This window comes from Anolis carolinensis, unplaced genomic scaffold (assembly GCF_035594765.1).
Source record: "Anolis carolinensis isolate JA03-04 unplaced genomic scaffold, rAnoCar3.1.pri scaffold_15, whole genome shotgun sequence".
In the NCBI taxonomy this organism is placed as follows: domain Eukaryota; kingdom Metazoa; phylum Chordata; class Lepidosauria; order Squamata; family Dactyloidae; genus Anolis; species Anolis carolinensis.
Genome location: NW_026943826.1, coordinates 9558395 through 9582118, shown reverse-complemented (window position 1 = coordinate 9582118; position 23724 = coordinate 9558395). Strand labels below are relative to the sequence as shown.

General features: G+C 37.7%; 1 protein-coding gene across 1 annotated transcript in view; it reads left to right on the top strand.

The window, feature by feature from the left end:
* ssu72 (SSU72 homolog, RNA polymerase II CTD phosphatase) overlaps window positions 1–15198 on the top strand; it is a 36073-nt gene extending 20875 nt beyond the window's left edge. The window contains exons 3-5 of the mRNA XM_003229864.4: window positions 6344–6483; window positions 9367–9485; window positions 14505–15198. Coding sequence (XP_003229912.1) covers window positions 6344–6483; window positions 9367–9485; window positions 14505–14606 — 361 coding nt within the window. The 3' untranslated portion in view covers window positions 14607–15198. The remainder of the gene's footprint in view (window positions 1–6343; window positions 6484–9366; window positions 9486–14504) is intronic.
* The last annotated feature ends 8526 nt before the right edge of the window (window positions 15199–23724 follow it).

Sequence of the window (23724 nt, the reverse complement as noted above, 5' to 3'; positions counted from 1 at the left end):
CCATGAAATTGTGCCCTTTGGTAGATTTTACTAAAATAACCACTTGGTGTTTTGTCGCCGCAGTGTTTAAAACATAAAATGTTAGGTTAAAACTGCAAATAATCCAGTAAACTATTCATTCCCATGTTTCCAAAGAGACGGGAATTTCAATTACCGTATATACTCGAGTATAAGCCGACCAGAATATAAGTCAAGACACCTAAATTTTTTTACCACAAAAAAATTGGGAAAACATTGACTCCAGTATAAGTCGAGGGTGGTAAATTTCAGAAATAAAAATAGATACCAATAAAATTACATTAATTGATGCATCTGTAGGTTAAATGTTTTTGAATATTTACCTAAAGCTCAAATTTAAGATAAAGACTGTCCAACTTTGATCAAATCATTCTCATCTTCTTCAATGTAAATGTGCTTATGTATCCTTTTAATAATAATAGAGTAAAATAATACATGTAATAATAATAAATACAGGAAAATAATACATGTAATAATAAATAGAGTAAAATAATAAATGCAATAATAATAATAAGATCAGAGTGAAATAATGTACAGTAGAGTCTTACTTATCCAAGCTAAACGGGCCGGCAGAAGCTTGGATAAGCGAATATCTTGGATAATAAGGAGGGATTAAGGAAAAGCCTATTAAACATCAAATTAGGTTATGATTTTACAAATTAAGCACCAAAACATCATGTTTTACAACAAATTTGATAGAAAAAGCAATTCAATATGCAGTAATGTTACGTTGTAATTACTGTATTTACGAATTTAGCACCAAAATATCATGATATATTGAAAACATTGACTACAAAAATAGCTTGGATAATCCAGAAGCTTGGATAAGCGAGGCTTAGATTGAGAGACTACTGTATTATTATTATTAATAATAATAATAATAATAATAATAATAATAGAGTAAAATAAATGTAATAGTAGCAACAATAATAGAGAAAAATAATAAATGTACCATATATTCTCGAGTATAAGCTGACCCAAATATAAGCAAACCAGGGCCCTCACCCGAGTATAAGTTGAGGGGGGCTTTTTCAGGCTTAAAAAAAGGGCTGAAAAACTAGGCTTATACTCGAGTATATACAGTATTTTCACTTTTATTATATGCATAGATGATGATGATGATGATAGTTATTATTAGTGCAGGTATTTGTGTGTTTCATGAACCAACCCAACTAAAAGAAGCTGAGGATCGTGACACATGATGTATTTGATTTTAAAATCAATAACATAAATGATCATAAAATTGCAGGTGCAAAACTGTATTTTTTCTCCCCCAGTCCAAATTAATTAGCTAGGATAATCATAATAATTGGCCAAAACAGTAACTCTCTGAAAATAGTTTTCATGAGAACAAGACATCGATTATGCTCAAATGTTATTCAAAGGGCCATTAGAATTACACTAGTTGGAGGTAGAAAATAAGGGGATATAAAACTTAATAGAGCAGCAAGTAGACAGTTTTAATAAATAATATATCTTGATGGGGTGCAATCAATGAAATTTACTAAGGAAAGGATCAAGGGTCTGGAGAACAAGCCCTATGAGGAGCGACTTAAAGAGCTGGGAATGTTTAGCCCGCAGAAGAGAAAGATGAAAGGAGACAGGATGAGGGCCATGGATCAAGATATAATGAGAAGTCATAGGGAGGAGGGGATGGTCATGGGTTGCAGTAGTTGCAGTATAAAACATCTGGAGAAGCAAAGGCCATGGAGTCATCAATACTGGGAATGATGGAACATGGCATAAGGCAGCTACCGGTGCTTCTGATGGACCTTATGGCAATGTTGCATGTAGAAGGTTCTGTACTCATTCCCTGCCAGGTTTAGTTAGAAGGATCAGGTGGCAGATGATGGGGAATGAACCTCCAGAGAGCTGTTGTTGCCTCCTGTTGTCTATCCCTAATGTTGCGCTATATTGGGAATGCGTAAAGTGGCAACCCTCCAGAATCATTGGTTGACCTTTTGGTGAAATATGCTGGTGTGACCAAAGTTACCCTCGTAGATGTAACTTCTGTGGCATTATGGTATTCATTCCCCAGCACATTAGCTCCCTACCCTCAAACCAAGACAGCTCCACAGCCATGTAGTCGCTGGTCTAGTTCTGCATCTAGGAGAAATTATCAGATGTCACTCTTGTTTCCACTATGTTCAGGCATAGTTTATTGTGCACCTCGCGATGTATCCCCTGCCATTAAAAGTAATATGCAGTCGAAGGTCCCTTGTTGAGATGGTGTGGGGCAGGGGTCCGGATACGGCCCTCCAAGGTCATTGACCCTGTCCTAAACTTTAGACTTAGGGTTGACCTAAGTCTACATGGTCTTTGAAGGTCTCTTTGCTTACTTATGGCCTTATGGGAGCGTCTAGATGGTCTTTGAAGGTCTCTTTGCTTAGCTACGGCCTTATGAGACCATCTAAATGGCTTTTGGAGGTCACTTTCCTTACCTATGGTCCTATGAGACCGTCTAGATGACCTTTGAGGGTCCCTTTACTTAACTATGGTTTTATGTGACCATCTAGATGGCATTTGGGGGCCCCTTTCCTTACCTATGGTCTTATGAGACTATCTAGATGGTCTTTCAGGGTTTCTTTATCTATGGTCTTCTGATGGCCTGATGAGATTGTCTAGATGGCCTTTGAGGGTCCCTTTCCTTACCAATGGTCTTATGAGACCATCTAGATGGTCTTCGGAGGTATATTTTCTTACCTATGGTCTTATGAGACTATCTAGCTGGTCTTTGAGAGTCTCTTTCCTTATCTAAGGTTTTCTGGTGGCCTTATGAGATCATCTAGATGGCCTTTGAATGTCCCTTTCCTTACCTATGGTCTTATGAGACCATCTAGATGGTCTTCGGAGGTATCTTTACTTACCTATGGTCTTATGAGTTTGTCTAGATTAGGGGCCACCAAACTAAGGCCCTCCCAGGTCATTGACCTGGCCTCTGACCTAAACCTTAGACGTAGCGTTGACCTAAGTCTGAAATGACTTGAAGGCACACAACAATAACAATCCTAATTTTGAACTATTTCATCCTAGTCCGGCCCCCCAACAGTCTGAGGGACTGTGAATCGGCCCTCCACTTGAAAAGTTTGAAGACCCCTGGTGTGGGGCAAAGAGGATAAGTCCTATGGAGGTAGGATCATGGCCAACAACATCCAGCCCTGCTCTCTGAGACACTAGGCCCCCATTGTGCTTCAGCTATGGACTAGGAGCAAAAAACACTTGCAAATCTCATGGCAGTTGTCATATGCTTTCCCACCAAATGTTGGAGTAAAACAGTGCCTTAGCTACCTGACCCATTCCATACCATGAAGTCCTAGAAGCTGGAACATGCTTTATTGTTGATGGTTTCTACCCTAACCTATGTTTCCCATGGTGCCAGCATGACGGCAGAATAAGCAGGGATCAGGCATTCATGGAGGGGCTATTTTGCTATCTTTGAGAAGGCCCACTTTTCTGTACAACACCTGCTGATAGAATCCTATGGGTTAGTCCTACCTAGAGTAAACCTATTGAGATAATAATTTTTTTACCTATTGAGTGCTATGTCAGCATATAGATAAATGCCATATATATTCTATATTCTCAATTGGATTCCCACCACTGTGAGCTTGACATGGAATGTGCTCTGCAAATAAGTGTCTTGACGGTAAATTGTCTAGAAATGATCTGTCATATCCTGTGAACATACTGAGTAAGGTTCTCCCATCTTGGGATCAAAAAAGGGACCTTGACCCAGAGACAATAAGTTATCAGTGATACGTTCCATTGATAAGTTCATAATCTATGGCCCAACTTTTCAAATAGTTGAAGAAGGCCATTGCTTTGCCTTATAACTGGAAGAGACCTAAAGGCCATCTAATCCCAACTCTTATCAGCTCAGGAATCAACTGCTAAAATATCCTTCCAGCATAGAAGACTTCATCACTTTCCCAGGTAGGAGGTTGCACTCTCAGACAGATCTTTCAGTCAAAAAGTTCTTTCTTCCTAATGTTTAAGCAGAATTCCTTTAATTAGAATCCATTGGCTTGGGTCATGTCTCAGGGTCATTCTTCATCAGTTATATGACTGCATTTCAGACATTTCAGTATGGCTAATTTTATCACCTCTTTTCCAAACTAAATATCCAGAGTCCTTGTATTCCCCATCAAACGTGGCTTATAGACCTTGTACATTGTGTTGATGTTCTTTTGGATATGTTCCAACATTTCACTGCCTTCATCTGTGGCAGAAAACCTGGTATTCAAGGTGAGACTGTCCAAAGCAGTGAGTTTTATTTGAGTGCTCTGAGATGCTGTGAGTTTTATTTGAGTGCTCTGAGATCTTGGGCAAGCCATACTCTCTCAGCCTCACAGAAAGGCAGATGTGAAATCGTCTCTGAACAAATCTTGCAGTGGCATCATAGCTCACACTTGCTAGTATTCCACCATAGAAGGTGATGGGAATCCACTCCAAAAACTTCCACCTTGAAAAGAAATAGCCCCAAATGAACCATGAGAGTACCAAAAGATGAGATCCCCACATTGGAAGGCACTCAACCATCTACTAGGGAAGAGCAAGGAAATCTGGAAGCTGTAGAACACATAATATAGGAACACGGAATGTAATAGGGTAAGACAGATATTGTAAAATAATAAATGAAACATATAAACATTGCGATACTTAAGACGAGCGAGCTAAAGGAACATATTCAGTCAGATAATTACAGTGCTTTACTCCAGGAATGAATAAGAAGAAATGGGTGCCATTTATAGCAACGACAAATGTAGTAAAGGCAGTCAAGGGATATAATGCCAAGTCTGAGTGAGTAATAACCGTACGACTTTAGGGAAAACCTGTCAATATAATCATATGCTGTAACTACAGAAGAGGAAAATTATGTGCTGGAGGCCCAGGAGGAAATTAATCACATGTTATTAATCGGAAATAGGTATGCAAAAAATAGGAAGCAGAGCAGAATCAAATATTTTAGGAAAATATAAAATAGGATCAAGAAATGAAGCAAGAGAAGAAAAGAAATAAGAGAGCAACAGACTGAATATTATAACGCCCATAGCTTGTTCATCACAAACACATTTTTTGAGGCAACCAAAGAAAAACTATACATGGACATTACCTGATGGCCAATATAGAAATCAGGCTATTTAATTAGAAGCAGAAGATGGAGATGATTCAATTATCTCTGCAAAAACAAGGCTAGGAGCATATTGTGGCACAGACAATGCACTACTAATAATATATATAAAAAACTAAAGAAGAACTCTGGTCTGAAACCAGGGAGGAGATACTCTCTGTAGCTAAAAAAGAAGGAAAAGCTATGCTTTGAACGATAAAACTCTTCAATCAGTCAAGTCCAGATAAGAAACAAAAGTTTAAGGTGACAGCAATAAGGCCAGAGCCCCCAATGCCATTGCTTGGGTGCAGGATCAAACATCAGTTTTATAACAAAAATAGTTATATGGAGGAGAAGAACTAAACAAGTTCCTGGACCACCCCAACAGCATCCACTCAAACATCCAAGAAAATGAAGGGAAACTGCAATTTCTAGATTTCTTAGTCATCCGCAAACTCAACAATCGGGCCACACAGATGACAGAAAAGCTACACATATGAATGGATATCTACATAAAAACTCCAACCATCACCCAAATTAAAAAAAAAAAAATCACAATTTAATTAATTCCAGACAGGAAACAATCAGGGCCAGCTAACACCTCTCAACAAAGGATTCCCCAGGCAGGAAGCAGCCAGACTTTGTAGCTGCAAGGCTGTTCATTGCTAATCAAGCTGGCCAGCTGCAACATTCACACTTCCTTCAGGCAGACGAGGTCTTTCTCCCACCCTGGACATTGTTCCACAGATATATAAACCCCACTTGCCTAGTTTCCAGCAGATCTCACAACCACTGCCATAGATGTGGACAAAACGTCAGGAGAGAATGCTTCTGGAACATGGCCATAAAAAAGGGAAATCAGTGTGTTTAGCAAGCCTTGCTAATGCTGATTTATTATCAGTAGATGTTTGATTTTTATACCTATCTTATATACCTTTATACCTAGGGTCGTGAAAAAAAAGTGATCTAGCTGAAAGAAGTTCCGAGTGGGAAAATTTAGGAAGCCTTAGTCTAACATATTTGGAGGATGTCAGGTTTAAGAAATGCTAATTTTCTAAGTATTTCCATTTAAAATAGTTTGGCTTTGGACTGTAAAAAATATTTTCCTCCCTCAAACGTTGTAACTGATCCTTCCCCCCATGCCCTCCTTGCCATACCGCTAAACAACACTGGCCATCCTTTGTGTCCTGCGTTCCTTAACCCTGTCAACCTCAGCTATACACAGAACGGGATTTTACACATGTTGGACAGAAACAAGCGGATCAAGCCCCGGCCGGAGAGATTCCAGAACTGTAAAGATGTATTCGACTTGATCTTGACTTGCGAAGAAAGAGTCTACGATCAAGTAATAGAAGGTAATTCCTGAATTTGGGGGCAGTGAAAAGATTCTGTTATTAGAATTCCATAGAGTTCGGGGAATGTGAACCAGGGATTGTTTAGTCTAGAACAGGGGTCCCCAAACTAAAGCCCGTGGTCCGGATGCAGCCCTCCAAGGTCATTGACCTGGCCACTGTCCTAAACTTTAGTGTTGACCTGAGTCTACCTGGTCTTTGGAGGTCTCTTTGTTTACCAATGGCCTTATGAGATCGTCTAGATGGTGTTTGAAGGTCTCTTTGCTTAGCTACAGCCTTGTGAGACCATCTAGATGGCTTTTGGAGGTCCCTTTCCTTACCTATGGTCCTATGAGACCGTCTAGATGGCCTTTGAGGGTCCCTTTCCTTACCTATGGTTTTATGAGATTGTCTAGATGGCCTTTGAGGGTCCCTTTATTTACCTATGGTCTTATGAAACCATCTAGATGGTCTTTGAGGGTCCCTTTCCTTATCTATGGTCTTCTGGTGGCCTTATGAAATCATCTAGATGGCCTTTGAGGGTCCCTTTCCTTACCTATGGTCTTATGAGACCATCTAGGTGGTTTTTGGGGACCCCTTTATTTACCTATGCTCTTATGAAACCATCTAGATGGTCTTTGAGGGTCCCTTTCCTTATCTATGGTCTTCTGGTGGCCTTATGAAATCATCTAGATGGCCTTTGAGGGTCCCTTTCCTTACCTATGGTCTTATGAGACCATCTAGGTGGTTTTTGGGGACCCCTTTATTTACCTATGCTCTTATGAAACCATCTAGATGGTCTTTGAGGGTTCCTTTCCTTATCTATGGTCTTCTGGTGGCCTTATGAAATCATCTAGATGGCCTTTGAGGGTCCCTTTCCTTACCTATGGTCTTATGAGACCATCTAGGTGGTTTTTGGAGGCCTCTTTACTTACCTATGGTCTTATGAGCTCATCTAGATCAGGGGTCCCCAAACTAAGGCCCTCCAAGGTCATTGACCTGGCCCCTGTCCTAAACCTTAGACTTAGGGTTGACCTAAGTCTGAAACGACTTGAAGGCACTCAACAACAACAATCCTAATTTTGGACTATTTCATCATAGTCCAACCCCCCCCCCCCCAATGGTCTGAGGGACTGTGAATCGGCCCTCCACTTAAAAACTTTGGAGGACCCCTGGTCTAGAAGATCACAGCCACAAAGCTGCCTTCAGGCTAGGAAGCTAGTCACTTCTACAGACTAAGAACCATAGAGCTGGAGGTGGCACCATAGGTCATCAAGTCCAGAGCAGGACCTCAAGATAGAATATCCTTAGTATGTCATCACCATCATTTATTTGTATAGCCCTCACTATACAAGCAAAAAAGCATAACAAACATTGAAAAGGAATGGAGTGTGGGAGATGATGAAGTCCAGCAGATGCTGATGCTGCTTTGCTCCATCTAAGGCAGTGGTTCCCAACCTTTGAGTCTCCAGATGTTTTGGACTTATAATAATAATAATAGTAATTTTATTTTTATATCCCGCCTCCATCCCTGCAGGGACTCAGCGTGGCTAACATGAATGAGCCCAGGCCCAGATAATCACAATAAAACAGAATAAAATTCATAAATAAACACAACGCCAATAACAAATAATAACTTCAGCTCCCACAGTTCCTAACAGCTGGGATTTCTGGGAGTTGAAGTCCAACAAAACACCTGGAGGCCCAAAGGTTGGGAACCACTGCTCTAAGGCAGTTGGTTCCATTAAGCAATAATAATAATAATAATAATAATAATAATAATAATAATAATAATAATAATAATAATAATTTATACCCTGCCTCCATCTCCCCGGAGGGACTCGGGGCGGCTTACAAGGCTCGAACCCAGATAAAAATAGCAACAATATAAAACACATTAAATGTACAAAGACATGTGCAATTATAAAAACAGACATTTACATATACAGGTAAAATAGCAAACTAAATAACACAATTAAAACAAGTTAAAAATAGACTAAATAAAGTGCACTGTATAAATTTCAAACCTGAGGTAGGTGACAAAGTGCTGCTCAAACCATCACAAAATTCCTTTTAACGTTCTTTGAACAAAACTAGTATAATGTGAGCCACCCTGAGTTCCTTCAGGGAGATGGGACAGGATACAAGAATAAAGTTTTTTTATTATTATTATTACTATTATTATTATTATTGACACAAAGACATAGTATGACACAGCAAACGATATATATGCTGGATTTCGTATCACAAAATCACAAGTCGAACACTTCCCAAGTATTTAATAATAAATTACCGTTTATACTCAAATATAAGCCGACCTGAATATAAGCCGAGGCACCTAATTTTATCACAAAACTGGGGAAACCTATTGACTCGATTATAAGACAAGGGTGGGAAATGCAGTAGCTACTGGCAAATTTCAAAAATAAAAATAAATATAGATACTAATAAAATTACATTATTTGAGGCATCAATAGGTTAAATGTTTTTGAATGTTTACATAAAACTGTAATTTATGATAATAATAAGACTTTAACAAGATAAGACTAAGTCTGATTACCTATATACTTGAGTATAAGCCAACCCGAACATAAGCCAGCCAGGATCCTCACTCGAGTATATGCCGAGGGGAGCTTTTTCAACCCTAAAAAAGGCTTATACTCAAGTATATAAGTAGTATTATATAAATTATTATTATTATTATTATTATTATTATTATTATTATTATTATTATTATTATTATTATTATGAGAGTGGTATTGATGATTATAATGGTGGTGATGATGATGTTAGCTACTCCATAGGCCTAGGAAGAGCTTTACTCTCATGGAATAAAATTGTAAAAGGCTTGCTTTCTTTGGTGCGTTTTCCCCAGCATCATTTGGATGTTTCTTGGTGTCGTTTCAGATTTAAATTCTAGGGAACAGGAAACGTGCCAGCCTGTACACGTGATAAATGTGGACATTCAGGATAATCATGAGGAAGCAACACTGGGCGCTTTCCTTATCTGTGAACTATGCCAATGTGTAAGTATAAATACACAAGAGAAAATGGTTTGAAGACCAAAGGGCAAACAGCCAACACTGGGTCTTCCACTGGAGAATCCAGCCACAGAACATGATGCACCTGAAATACTTGCTCCGAAGGGCTGGGAAACCGTCTGGATTCGAGTTTTGGGCAGATCCGAAATCTTCAAGAAGTGCAAGGAAAGATGCTCAATGGCACTAACATTGGATCGAAGCTTTGAGGGCCATTTCGTTTAGTGGGAGATTAGAACATCAGACCAAGCACACACATACCCAATAATTCCCATTGTTGTTATTATTATTTACAATATTTATACTCCGTCCTTCTCACCTCGTATGGGACTCAGGACGACTTACATATATAGGCAGCGCTTCGATGCCATAAAAACATACATCAATTTTAATATATATAAATCATTTAATATATAAATATAACAATATAAAATGATTGTTATATTTATATATATTATTATATTTATAACAATTATAAATATAATAATCTATATATATAAAAGAGTGATGGCATCACGGCGATTCACAAAACAACAAAAGTACAGGCCCCCCAACCTCAAAATTTGACAACACAACCCATCATCCACGCCTCAAGGTTGATATAACAAAAAGAAAAGAAAAATAAAGTCCTAATTAGAGGGAGAGCAATAATTTTTTTTATCCAATTGCTGCCAGTTTAGAGGGCTAATCTCTGCCCACTTGGTTGCCTAGCAACCAAGGGACAGCCAGGTTTCAGTTAGGGGACAGGCAGATGTAGGCCTCACTTAGACTTCTTCCACAGATTATCTAATTTGCACTGGATTATATGGCAGTGTAGACTCAAGGCCCTTCCACACAGCTATATAACCCATTTATAATCTTATATTATCTGCTTTGCACTGGATTATCTTGACTCCGCACTACCATATAATCCACTTCAGTGTGCATTTTATACAGCTGTGAAGAAGGGGCCTCATATAATCCAGTTCTGAGCAGATAATATAAGATTAGAAATATACAGTAGAGTCTCACTTATCCAACGTAAACAGGCCGGCAGGATAAGTGAATATGTTGGATAATAAGAAGGGATTCAGGAAAAGCCAATTAAACATCAAATTAGGTAATCGTTATACAAATTAAGCACCAAAACATCATATTATACAACAAATTTGACAGAAAAAGTAGTTCCATGCGCAGTAATGCTATGTAGTATTTACAGTAGAGTCTCACTTATCCAACACTCGCTTATCCAACGTTCTGGATTATCCAACGCATTTTTGTAGTCAATGCTTTCAATATATCGTGATATTTTGGTGCTAAATTCATAAATACAGTAATTACTATATAGCATTACTGTGTACTGAACTACTTTTTCTGACAAATTTGTTGTCTAACATGATGTTTTGGTGCTTAATTTGTAAAATCATAACTTAATTTGATGTTTAATAGGGTTATCCTTAATTCCTCATTATCCAACATATTCGCTTATCCAACGTTCTGCCGGCCCGTTTATGTTGGATAAGTGAGACTCTACTGTACTGTATTTACAAATTTACCACTAAAATATCACAATGAATTTAAAACACTGACTACAAAAGCATTGATTATGAAAAGGCAGACTGCGTTGGATAATCCAGAACATTGTATAAGCGAATGTTGGATAAGTGAGATTCTTCTTTAATATGAAATAATTACTGGGATAGAATAATGCAGAACAATATAATCTCTAAAACCAGGACAGTAAATAAACAGGGGAATTCCACACAGGAAACAATCAGGGCCAGCTAACACCTCCCAACAAAGTATTCCCATCATCAAAGTCTGGCAAATCCTCTGTTTTCTCAGGGCCACAGACAGTAGAAGCACATAAAATATCGCAAACATCACTCTGAAAACAAGGGTATTCCAGACAGGAAACAATCAGGGCCAGCTAACACCTCCCAACAAAGTATTCCCATCATCAAAGTCTGGAAAATCCTCTGTTTTCTCAGGGCCACAGACAGTAGAAGCACATAAAATATCGCAAACACCACTCTGAAAACTAGGGAATTCCAGACAGGAAACAATCAGGGCCAGCTAACACCTCCCAACAAAAAATTCACTCAGGGAGGAAACAGCCAGGCTTTAAAGCTGCAAGGCCATTACATCCTAATCATTTTTCCTAATTGCAGCATTCATACTTGCCTCCAACAAACAAAAAAAACCAATCAGAAATATTGTATATTCACAACCTTTAGGAAATAATATCCCCTGATGGCGCAGCGTGTTAAAGCGCTGAGCTGCTGAACTTCTGGACTGAAAGGCCACAGGTTTGAATTGGGGGAGCGGAGAGAGCCCCCACTGTTAGCTCCAGCTTCTGCCAACCCAGAAGTTCGAAAACATGCAAATGTGAGTGCATCAATAGGTACTGCTCCGGCGGGAAGGTAACGCCGCTCCATGTAGTCATCCCACATGACCTTGGAGGAGTCTATGGACAACGCCGGCTCTTCGGCTTAGAAATGGAGATGAGCACCAACCTCCAGAGTAAGACACGACTGGACTTAATGTCTGGGGAAAACCTTTACCCTTGACCTTAACTACCACCAATTCCTCAATACTTTATTTCCCAGACCACCATTCTTCGCCACAGCAACGCGTGGCCGGGCACAGCTAGTATATAAATATAACAATCATTTAAAAACATATTGCGCTTTTTACACTGCTTTTACAATATTGCCTCCCACTTTTCCTCTTTACTCCCTCTTCACCCCCAGTTTACTTCAAAAGGAAAGTGAATTCAAACAGCAAGAATAGTTTCCACTTATAATTTAATTGGAAGGGAGGAATTTGCTGAATCTTGTCCTTCCCAATTGGCTCAGGCAAAAGCAAACTGCTGCAAACATACCTCTCCTGGCTGGTATGTTCTTCATAGATCATGTTTACCATGTTCACATGTTGCATGGCTATACGTGACTCAGTTTTTGTCTGTGAAACACTAGTTGAATCCAATATTGCTTCTCCACTAATAAACTAGTTCCAGGGTTCTAGCTAAATCATCAAGCTCTTGAGACAAACACACATTATATTCAATCGGGGCCAGCTAACACCTCCCAACAGAGGATTTCCCCCAGGCAGGAATCAGCCAGACTTTGAAGCTGCAAGGCTTTTCAATGTTAAGGTGATTGATTGCAACATTCATACTTGCCTCCAACAGATATTATTATTATTATTATTATTATTATTATTATTATTATTATTATTATTATTATTATTATTATTACGTGTGATCCAATACAACAGCCAGCAGAGTGCCTGTTGTGGACTCATCTTGTTGTGTTTCTAATAATAATAATTACTATTATTATTATTTTATTTTTGTATCCCACCTCCATCTCCCCGAAGGGACTCGGGGCGGCTAACATGGGGCTAAGCCCAAACAATTACAATAAAACAAAATAAAATGCATATAAGACACACGTCAACATCCAATAAAAATGCTTATACAATAACATAGTAAAACAAAACATAATAACAATAGCATAATAAAACAGACAATAGTTCTTTCTCCCACCCTGGACCTTCCACAGATATATGTATACACCTGACTGACCTAGTTTCCAATATACCTCACCTCTGAGGATGCCTGCCATAGATGTGGGCGAAACTTCAGGAGAGCATGCTTCTGGAACATGGCCAGACAGCCTGGAAAACTCACAGCAACCCACACACTATATTTTTTCAATTCCAAGAAACATTTTCCCCCATATAAACATCTCTAAAGTGGGGTATTTCTTAGGATCACGGGTGCTTTTGTATATACCGTATATACTGGAGTATAAGCCAACCTGAGTATAAGCCAACCTGAATATAAGCCGAGGCACCTAATTTTACCACAAAAAAACTGGGAAAACGTTGACTCCAGTATAAGCCGAGGGTGGTAAATTTCAGAAATAAAAATAGATACCCATAAAATTACATTAATTGAGGCATCAGTAGTTTAAATGTTTTTGAATATTTACATCAAGCTCTAATTTAAGAAGACTGTCAAACTCTGATTAAATCATTATTCTCATCTTCTTCAATGTAATTGCGCTTATGTATCCTTTTAATAATAATAGAGTAAAATAATAATAATAAATACAGGAAAACAATACAAGTAATAATAAATAGAGTAAAATAATAAATGCAATACAGTAGAGTATCACTTATCCAACACTCGCTTATCCAATGTTCTGGATTATCCAGCGCATTTTTGTAGTCAATGTTTTCAATACATCGTGATATTTTGGTGCTAAATTCGTAAATACAGTAATTTATTTATTTATTTCGTGTCAAAAGCATTGCATAACAAATACATTTTAAAATGATGAAAAAAAAGGAAATCACAAGCAACTAAATAGTTTTAGACCAAAATACAGTAATTACTATATAGCATTACTGCGTATTGAACTATTTTTTCTGTCAAATTTGTTGTATAACATGATGTTTTGGTGCTTAATTTGTAAAATCATAACCTAATTTGGTGTTTAATAGGCTTCTCCTTAATCTCTCCTTATTATCCAACATATTCGCTTATCCAACGTTCTGCCGGCCCATTTACGTTGGATAAGTGAGACTCTACTGTAATAATAATATTGGAGTGAAATAATAAACATATTAATAATAATAATGATAAAAATAGAGTAAAATAAATGTAATCGTAGCAATACTAATAGAGAAAAATAATAAATGCAATAATACCAATAATAATAGAGAAAAATAATAAATGTACCATATATTTTTGAGTATAAGCTAACCCAAATATACGCCAACCAGGACCCTCATCTGAGGGGGGCTTTTTCAGTCTTTAAAAAGGGCTGAAAATAGGCTTATACTAGAGTATATACAGTACATAATAATTGAGCTTTTTTTTTTGGTGATTCTAAGAGATCTTAGAATCAAAGAACTGCAGTATTAAGGATCAATCTTGTGGTCCATTTAAGTAAACTGACGGTCGCAACCCTGGTTTTAAATCAATACTTATAGCCTCCTTTCTTCCTTTGCTTCCAGATACAACATACGGAAGATATGGAAAATGAAATAGATGAGCTGCTACAAGAATTTGAAGAAAAAAGTGGAAGGACTTTCCTGCACACGGTCTGCTTTTATTGAAAGCACACCTATCTCCTCCTCTAGGCCTTACTGCAGACAAAAGAAGCATGTGTCAGTTCAGACTTGACTGGACCTTTCTCCCCTCCTCTTGGAGACTGAACTTTACAACCAATTTCATTGTCGCTGTTTCATTTTATTTCCCTGCTGCGTATTTCTCGGAGGGGGAAAAAAATATTTTTTGTGAGTGGGAAGAGGGGAATGTTTCTGAACCTTTACCTATAAAAAAGAAAGACATTCTTATTCCCGAAGCTGCTTTATTTAAGAGATGTTTTTTAATCAAAGATTTTTTAAACCCTTTCCTTCTCCCTCCCTTGCTTCTGATACCCCACTCGAATTGGTTTTCATAGGGCTTTAATTGTAAAAGAGAATTTCGAAAATGATATCAGTACTTATTTCCAGTGTAAAGAACGTATCTAAGTTGTTTGTGGGATTTTTTTTTATTTGTTTTCGGTTGCAGGGGGAAAGGGAGATGCTTTTCTTTCAACGGAATAGACCGAATGGCTGGGATATACAAAGGTATGAATGGGATAATGAATATCTGTATAATATTAGGAATGAAACAGGAATTGTCCAATAAATATAACTGCCTCAACTTCTGTCCTGTTCCTTGTTACACGTATTAATATAGATTTATGGTGTAATCAAACTGATAAGTTTGCTTGGAACATGCATATGCCTTCTAACTGTTATAGTTATGTATTTATGTTGTATTTCCCAAAGTTTGGTCCTCCAGGCGTTTGGACTTGAAACTCCCAGAAGTATTAGTCATTGTCCAAGCTGGCCGGGGCTTCTGGGTGGTCGAAAAAGTAGGTTTTGTGAGTTGTGTTACCAATTTAGTCACCACTCAGCATTGTCAGCCTCACTAGTTGACACACCATCAGAGGAAGTGATAACAAAATCTATACTATTTTTATGCAGTTTCGGCAGTTTTTATAAAAATATGCCAATAGCTGCAAAAGCATTTTTCATAAGCCCAGCTTACATGTACTGTGTCAATATACCTACAACACTGAAACTTGAGAGTATTTTATTTTTTGAATCTTCTAATGCACATACACATAGGTTACAATTCTCATTATCACCCAGTTATCACCCAGTTGTCATCACTCAGTTGTCATTTTCACCCAGTTGTCATTATCACTCAGTCATATCTCCCAGTTGTCATCTCCCAGTTGTCATTATCACCCAGTTGTTATCCAGTTATCATTATCACCCAGTTGTCATTATCACTCAGTGATCACCCAGTTGTCATTATCGCCCAGTTATTATCCAGTTGTCATTATCACCCAGGTGTCATTATTACTCAGTTATCCAGTTGTCATCACCCAGTTGTCATTATCACCCAGTTGTCATTATTACCCAGTTATCACCCAGTAGTCATCTCCCAGTTGTCATCACCCAGTTGTCATTATCACCCACTTATCACCCAGTAGTCATCTCCCAGTTGTCATCACCCAGTTATCATCCAGTTGTCATCACCCAGTTGTCATTATCACCCAGTTATCACCCAGTAGTCATCTCCCAGTTGTCATCACCCAGTTATCATCCAGTTGTCATTATCACCCCGATGTCATTATTTATTTATTTAATACATTTATATCCCGCCCTTCTCAGTCCAAAGGGGACTCAGAGTGGCTTACAAATTAAATTTACATACAATATTATATTATTAGCATAGCACAATACTGGCAATAAATTACCATATTGTACTATATCAATATATTGCAATATTATTATTATTATTACATGTAATATATAGTATATAATTAACATTATTATATTGTATTAGTATTATATTGTATTACAAAATAATATTATTAATATTATATGCATATACAATATATTATAATATTATTATCCAGTTGTCATCACCCAGTTGTCATTATCACCCAGTTATCATCCAGTTGTCATTATCACCCAGTTGTCATTATTACCCAGTAGTCATCTCCCAGTTGTCATCACCCAGTTATCCTTCAGTTGTCATTATCACCCAGTTGTCATTATTACCCAGTAGTCATCTCCCAGTTGTCATCACCCAGTTATCATTCAGTTGTCATTATCACCCAGTTGTCATTACCCACTTATCCATTTATCGTCACCCAGTTGTCATTATCACCCAGTTGCCGTCATTACCCACTTATCATCCATTTGTCATCACCCAGTTGTCATTATCAACCAGTACTAAGAGCCTCCCCCCCCCCCCCCCCCCCCGGTAGCGTAGTGGATTAAACCTTTGTGCCAGTAGGACTGCTGACTGAAAGGTTGGGGGTTCAAATCCGGGGAGCGGGGTGAGCTCCCATCTGTCAGCTCTATTTCCACATGCGGGGACATGAGAGAAGCCTCCCACAGGATGAGAAAACATCAAACATCTGGGTGTCCCCGGGCAACGTCCTTGCAGACAGCCAATTCTTTCACACCAGTCTCTTAAGTCGCTCCTGACATGGGAAAAAAGACCCAGTTGTTTTTCTGGTATTTTTGTTACAATATTCTGGTCTACTCTGGTATAGGAGACGGTCCATAGAGGTGACACCATGAATTACCACACTGGGTGACACCAAATGTTACTATTCATACTTGGACTTGAATACCATTCTGGAGAAAAAAACAATGCTTTTTGGGAAGTTAGCATAATCTATGGCCCTGCAGCGATTGCGCCAAGGAACTCAACCTTTTATCAGATCCAAGCTAGAAATGTTGGGAGTTGTAGCTGGGCAAAGTCTGGAGGATAGCAGGTTGAAACAGGCCCTTGAAACAAGATTTAAGTATCTTATCACAATTTTATTTTTTCAGACCATTTAATAGCAGAAGGATGGCAAGGAAAGGTGGTCTCCTTACCTTTGGTGGTTTTCTCAACCTAACGTATCTATCGAAGGCTGGAGGCTGTCTCTGTCAAACTTTTTAGTTCACATTTAGTCTCATTTTTTTCAGAAGAGGATACGGACTATCCCTTCACTGTTTTATATCACAAAAATCCTTGTGAGATTGGCTTGGATGAGAGTGTGTTGTTGTATTTTGAATTCCATGACATCCATAGACTATATTGCTTAAAGGTAAACAAGATCCTGTACTTCGATTTCCATTCATCCATCAGAATTTGGATTGTTCTCTTCCTGGGCCTTCATACTTGGTTGGACCAAATGGGCTTTAGAATCGACTCCAACTCTAGGATTCTTTAAATGCTCTTTTAATCCAGTTGCATCCCTTGTTGTCGCCAATTCTGCAGTAAATTCTGACTTCAAGACACCCGATCAAGAGATGTCCAGCGCATCAGGCATTTCAAGGTTGAACATCCCTCCAATGCCAACAAACAGCTTTCAAAATAGATTTAAGAGTGGCAAAGATAGTCATAAAATGATGAGCCTTCAATGAACAAAGAACATGGCGATGCTCCATAAATATAATGGATTGCACACTAGCAGGGGGTCGGGGAGGGAAGCAAGCGGTGGGTGATGATGGCAAGGATGCATGTCAAAATTCACACTTTGTAACACTTTGGAAAAGTTAAATGCATGGTTGCTTAGTGGATTCTGGGAGTTACACTCCAAAGGAAATATCTCCAGCCTCAGGTGGGTCAATAGTCTTGCTAGATTCAATATTTTTCTTGGATGGACTTTTTGAAAGTACTTGTCCAGGAGTCTAAAAAGAAGGGAAAATACAAAATAAGTACACCGGTGTAATGTTCACCAAGTACAGTAGAGTCTCACTTATCCAACATTCTGGATTATCCAACACATTTTTGTAGTCAATGTTTTCAATACATCGTGATATTTTGGTGCTAAATTCGTAAATACAATAATTACTACATAGCATTACTGCGTATTGAACTACTTTTTCTGTCAACATGATGTTTTGGTGCTTAATTTGTAAAATCAAAACCTAATTTGATGTTTAATAGGCTTTTCCTTAATCTCTCCTTATTATCCAACATATTAGCTTATCCAACGTTCTGCCGTTTACGTTGGATAAGCAAGACTCTACTGTACTGATCAAACAGAAAAGACTGTGTTGTCGAAGGCTTTCATGGCTGGAATCACTGGGTTGCTGTGAGTTTTCCGGACTGTATGGCCATGTTCCAGAAGCATTCCCTCCTGACGTTTCGCCCACATCTATGGCAGGCATCCTTAGAGATTGCTCTTCTCCTTCTGCCTCTAAATGTAGCCATGTTCCAGAAGCATTCTTTCCTGATGTTCTGCCTGCATCTATGGCAGGCATCCTCAGAGGTTGTTGTTCTCCTTCTGCTTGTAAATAATAAAATAATAATAACAATAATATAATATAATATATATTTAATTATTTTATTTATATATATATATATATATATATATATATATATATATATATATAAAATATTATTATAATATATTATAATATATTATAATATATTATTATTATTATTATTATTATTATTATTATTATTATTATTGGCTCCAAAGGTGGTGGTTCTTCTCCTTCTGCCTCGAAAGGTGAGGCCTTCGACTTTGGCTCTTTCCACACAGCTGTATAAAACCCACACTGAACTGGATTACATGGCTGTGTGGGCTCAGATAATCCAGTTCAAAACTAATAATGTGGATTATCCGCTTTGATAATCTGGATTATATGGCAAAGTACCTCAACCTGACTCCTGAGGTGAGATAGGTAACATCTAAACTGTATTATTATACCTCACAACCTCTGAGATGCCTGCCATAGATGTGGGCAAAAGGTTAGGAGAAAATGCTTCTGGAACATGGACACACAGCCTAGAAAATGCGCAACAACCCAGTGATTCCAGCCATGAAAGCCTTCAACAACAACATGTATTATTATTATTATTATTATTATTATTATTATTATTATTATTATTATTATTACACAAAGACATAGTATGACACAGCAAACAAGATATACAGTATTATCATCGCCATATTATTATATTCCTATTATCATTATGATTATGATTATCATCACCATATTATTCTTATTGTTACCATATTTCTATTATCGCCATCATGTTATTATTATATTATCATTATGGATAAGTGAGACTCTACTGTATTATTAAGCCTTCGATAACAACATGTATTATTATTATTATTGACATAAAGACACAGTATGACATAGCAAATGAGATCTATATGCTGGATTTCGTATCACAAAATCACTAGTCAAACACTTCTCAAGTATTTAGGACTGCGTGATGTATTATTATTATTATTATTATTGACACAACGACATAGTATGACACAGCAAACAAAATCTATATGCTGGATTTCCTATCACAAAATCACAAGTTGAACACTTCCCAAGCATTTAGGACTGTGTGATGTATTATTATTATTATTATTATTATTATTATTATTATTATTATTATTATTATAATATACTGTATTATTATATACATTATTATTATTATTATTATTATTATATACTGTATTATTATTATTATTATTATTGACATAAAGACATAGTATGACACAGCAAATAAGATAGATATGCTGGATTTCGTATCATAAAATTACAAGTCGAACACTTTCCAAGTGTTTAGGATTGTGTGATGTATATTATTATTATTATTATTATTATTATTATTATTATTATTATTATATACTGTATTATTATTATATACTGTATTATTATTATATACTGTATTATTATTATATGCATTATTATTATTATTATATGCATTATTATTATTATTATATACTGTATTATTATTATTATTATTATTATTATTATTGACACAAAGACAGTATGACACAGCAAACAAGAAAGATATGCTGGATTTCGTATCACAAAATCACAAGTTGAACACTTCCCAAGCGTTTAGGACTGTGTGATGTATATTATTATTATTATTATTATTATATACTGTATTATTATTATTATTATTATTATTAACATAAAGACATAGTATGACACAGCAAACAAGATAGATATGCTGGATTTTGTATCACGAAATCACAAGTCGAACACTTCCCAAGCATTTAGGACTGTGTGATTATTATTATTATATTATTATTATATACTTATTATTATCATTATTATTATATACTGTATTATTATGATTACATACTGTATTATTATTATATACTGTATTATTAATATTATATACTGTATTATATTATTATATATTGTATTATTATTATTATTATTATTATATACGGTATTCTTATTACATACTGTATTATTATTATATACTGTATTATATTATTATTACAGTAGAGTCTCACTAATCCAAGCCTCGCTTATCCAAGCCTCTGGATAATCCAAGCCATTTTTGTAGTCAATGTTTTCAATATATTGTGATATTTTGGTGCTAAATTCGTAAATACAGTAATTACTACATAGCATTACTGCATATTGAACTGCTTTTTCTGTCAAATTTGTTGTATAACATGATGTTTTGGTGCTTAATTTGTAAAATCATAACCTAATTTGATGTTTAATAGGCTTTTCCTTAATCCCTCCTTATTATCCAACATATTCGCTTATCCAAGCTACTGCCGGCCCGTTTAGCTTGGATAAGTAAGACTCTACTGTACATTATTTCACTCTGATCTTATTATTATTATTGCATTTATTATTTTACTCTATTTATTATTACATGTATTATTTTCCTGTATTTATTATTATAACATGTATTATTTTACTCTATTATTATTAAAAGGATACATAAGCACATTTACATTGAAGAAGATGAGAATGATTTGATCAAAGTTGGACAGTCTTTATCTTAAATTTGAGCTTAATAGGCTTTTCCTTAATGCCTCCTTATTATCCAAGATATTCGCTTATCCAAGCTACTGCTGGCCCGTTTAGATTGGATAAGTGAGACTTTACTGTATATACTGTATTATTATTATTATATACTGTATTACTATTATTACTTTACTACTGTATTATTATTATTACTTTTACTACTGTATTATTATTATTATTATCATATACTGTATTATTATTATTATTACCATTATGAGCTCCAAAGGTGGTTCTTCTCTTCCTGCCTCCAATGGTGAGGCCTTCCACTTTGGCAACCCAAAGCAGTATAAAACCCACACTGAACTGGATTATATGGCAGTGTGGACTCTGATAACAACCCAGTTCGAAGCCTAATCCTTGTGGGGATCTATTCTGGGTTAAATGGCTGTGTGGAAGGGCCTTTTTCCCCTCACAAAAAAACAAAGCCAACCTGGCCTTCTTCTTCCTCGCCTTTCCTGAGGGGCCAAAATGGCGCCCCTCCTGACAGACTCCTGACAGAGACTCCGGACCCTGAATGCTATTATCTTGAGGGGAGGGCTTGGCAGGACCAGCCCGGGCTGGCACGAAGAGGGCGCCAAATCTGACCAGAGGCTGGAAAAAGACACAGAGAGGGGGAGAAGCCTGGAAGGGAAGAAGGGGAGAAGGGGAGAAAACGTCGTGCGAGGCGCCTTTTTCCCCTCAGAAAGAGACGACGGAGAGGCGGGAAGGAAAGAAGGCGCCGCAGCCTTGTTGACTTTGTTCCCCCCTCAGGAAAACGGTCGGGAAGATGGAGCACCGCCGCCCCCACCTCAAATAGGTAAACAGGGCCCCGGGCGTGGGTGTTTTTTTCTGGTCTCGAGTCGTTTTGGGTGAGGGAACGAGGAGGGAGTGGCCGCCATTGTGTTTGGGGGCGTCTTCCTCGGCGGCGCTTGCAGAGGCCTAGCGCGCCGGCCCGAGCCTGCCCTCGAGTAGCGCCAAGGCTCGTGTTTTTGTCACTTTTCTTCCTGCTTTGGGGTGCATAAAGCGCCCCATAAATCGCCCCACAAGTTGGGGGGAGTTGTAAGCATAGGCCCCTCCCATCTCTATAAAATCCACATTGAACTGGGTTATATGGCAGTGTGGACTCATAACCCTGATCAGATATTGTAGACGATCTCATAAGTCCATAGGTAAGTAAAGAGACCCCCAAAGACCATCTAGATGGTTTCATAAGATCATGGGTAAGCAAAGAGACCTCCAAAGACCATCTAGATGGTTTCATAAGATCATGGGTAAGCAAAGAGACCTCCAAAGACCATCTAGATGGTTTCATAAGATCATGGGTAAGCAAAGAGACCTCCAAAGACCATCTAGATGGTTTCATAAGATCATGGGTAAGCAAAGAGACCTTCAAAGACCATCTAGATGGTTTCATAAGATCATGGGTAAGCAAAGAGACCCCCAAAGACCATCTAGATGGTTTCATAAGATCATGGGTAAGCAAAGAGACCTCCAAAGACCATCTAGATGGTTTCATAAGATCATGGGTAAGCAAAGAGACCTCCAAAGACCATCTAGATGGTTTCATAAGATCATGGGTAAGCAAAGAGACCTTCAAAGACCATCTAGATGGTCTCATAAGACCATGGGTAAAGAAAGGGACCCCCAAAGGCCATCTAGATGATCTTATACGGCCACCAGAAGACCTTAGATAAGGAAAGGGACCCTCAAAGACCATCTAGATGGTCTCATAAGACCATGGGTAAAGAAAGGGACCCTCAAAGGCCATCTAGATGATCTTATACGGCCACCAGAAGACCTTAGATAAGGAAAGGGACCCTCAAAGACCATCTAGATGGTCTCATAAGACCATGGGTAAAGAAAGGGACCCTCAAAGGCCATCTAGATGATCTTATACGGCCACCAGAAGACCTTAGATAAGGAAAGGGACCCTCAAAGACCATCTAGATGGTCTCATAAGACCATGGGTAAAGAAAGGGATCCTCAAAGGCCATCTAGATGATCTTATACGGCCACCAGAAGACCTTAGATAAGGAAAGGGACCCTCAAAGACCATCTAGATGGTCTCATAAGACCATGGGTAAAGAAAGGGACCCTCAAAGGCCATCTAGATGATCTTATAAGGCCACCAGAAGACCTTAGATAAGGAAAGGGACCCTCGAAGACCATCTAGATGCTTTCATAAAACCATAGGTAAATAAAGGGACCTCCAAAGACTATTTAGATGGTCTCATAAGATCATAGGTAAGGAAAGAGACCTTCAAAGACCATCCAGATGGTTTCAGAAGACCATAGATAAGCAAAGACCATCTAGATGATCTCATAAGATCATAGATAAGCAAAGAGACCTCCAAAGACGATCTAGACAATCTCATAAGACCATAGGTAAGGAAAGGGG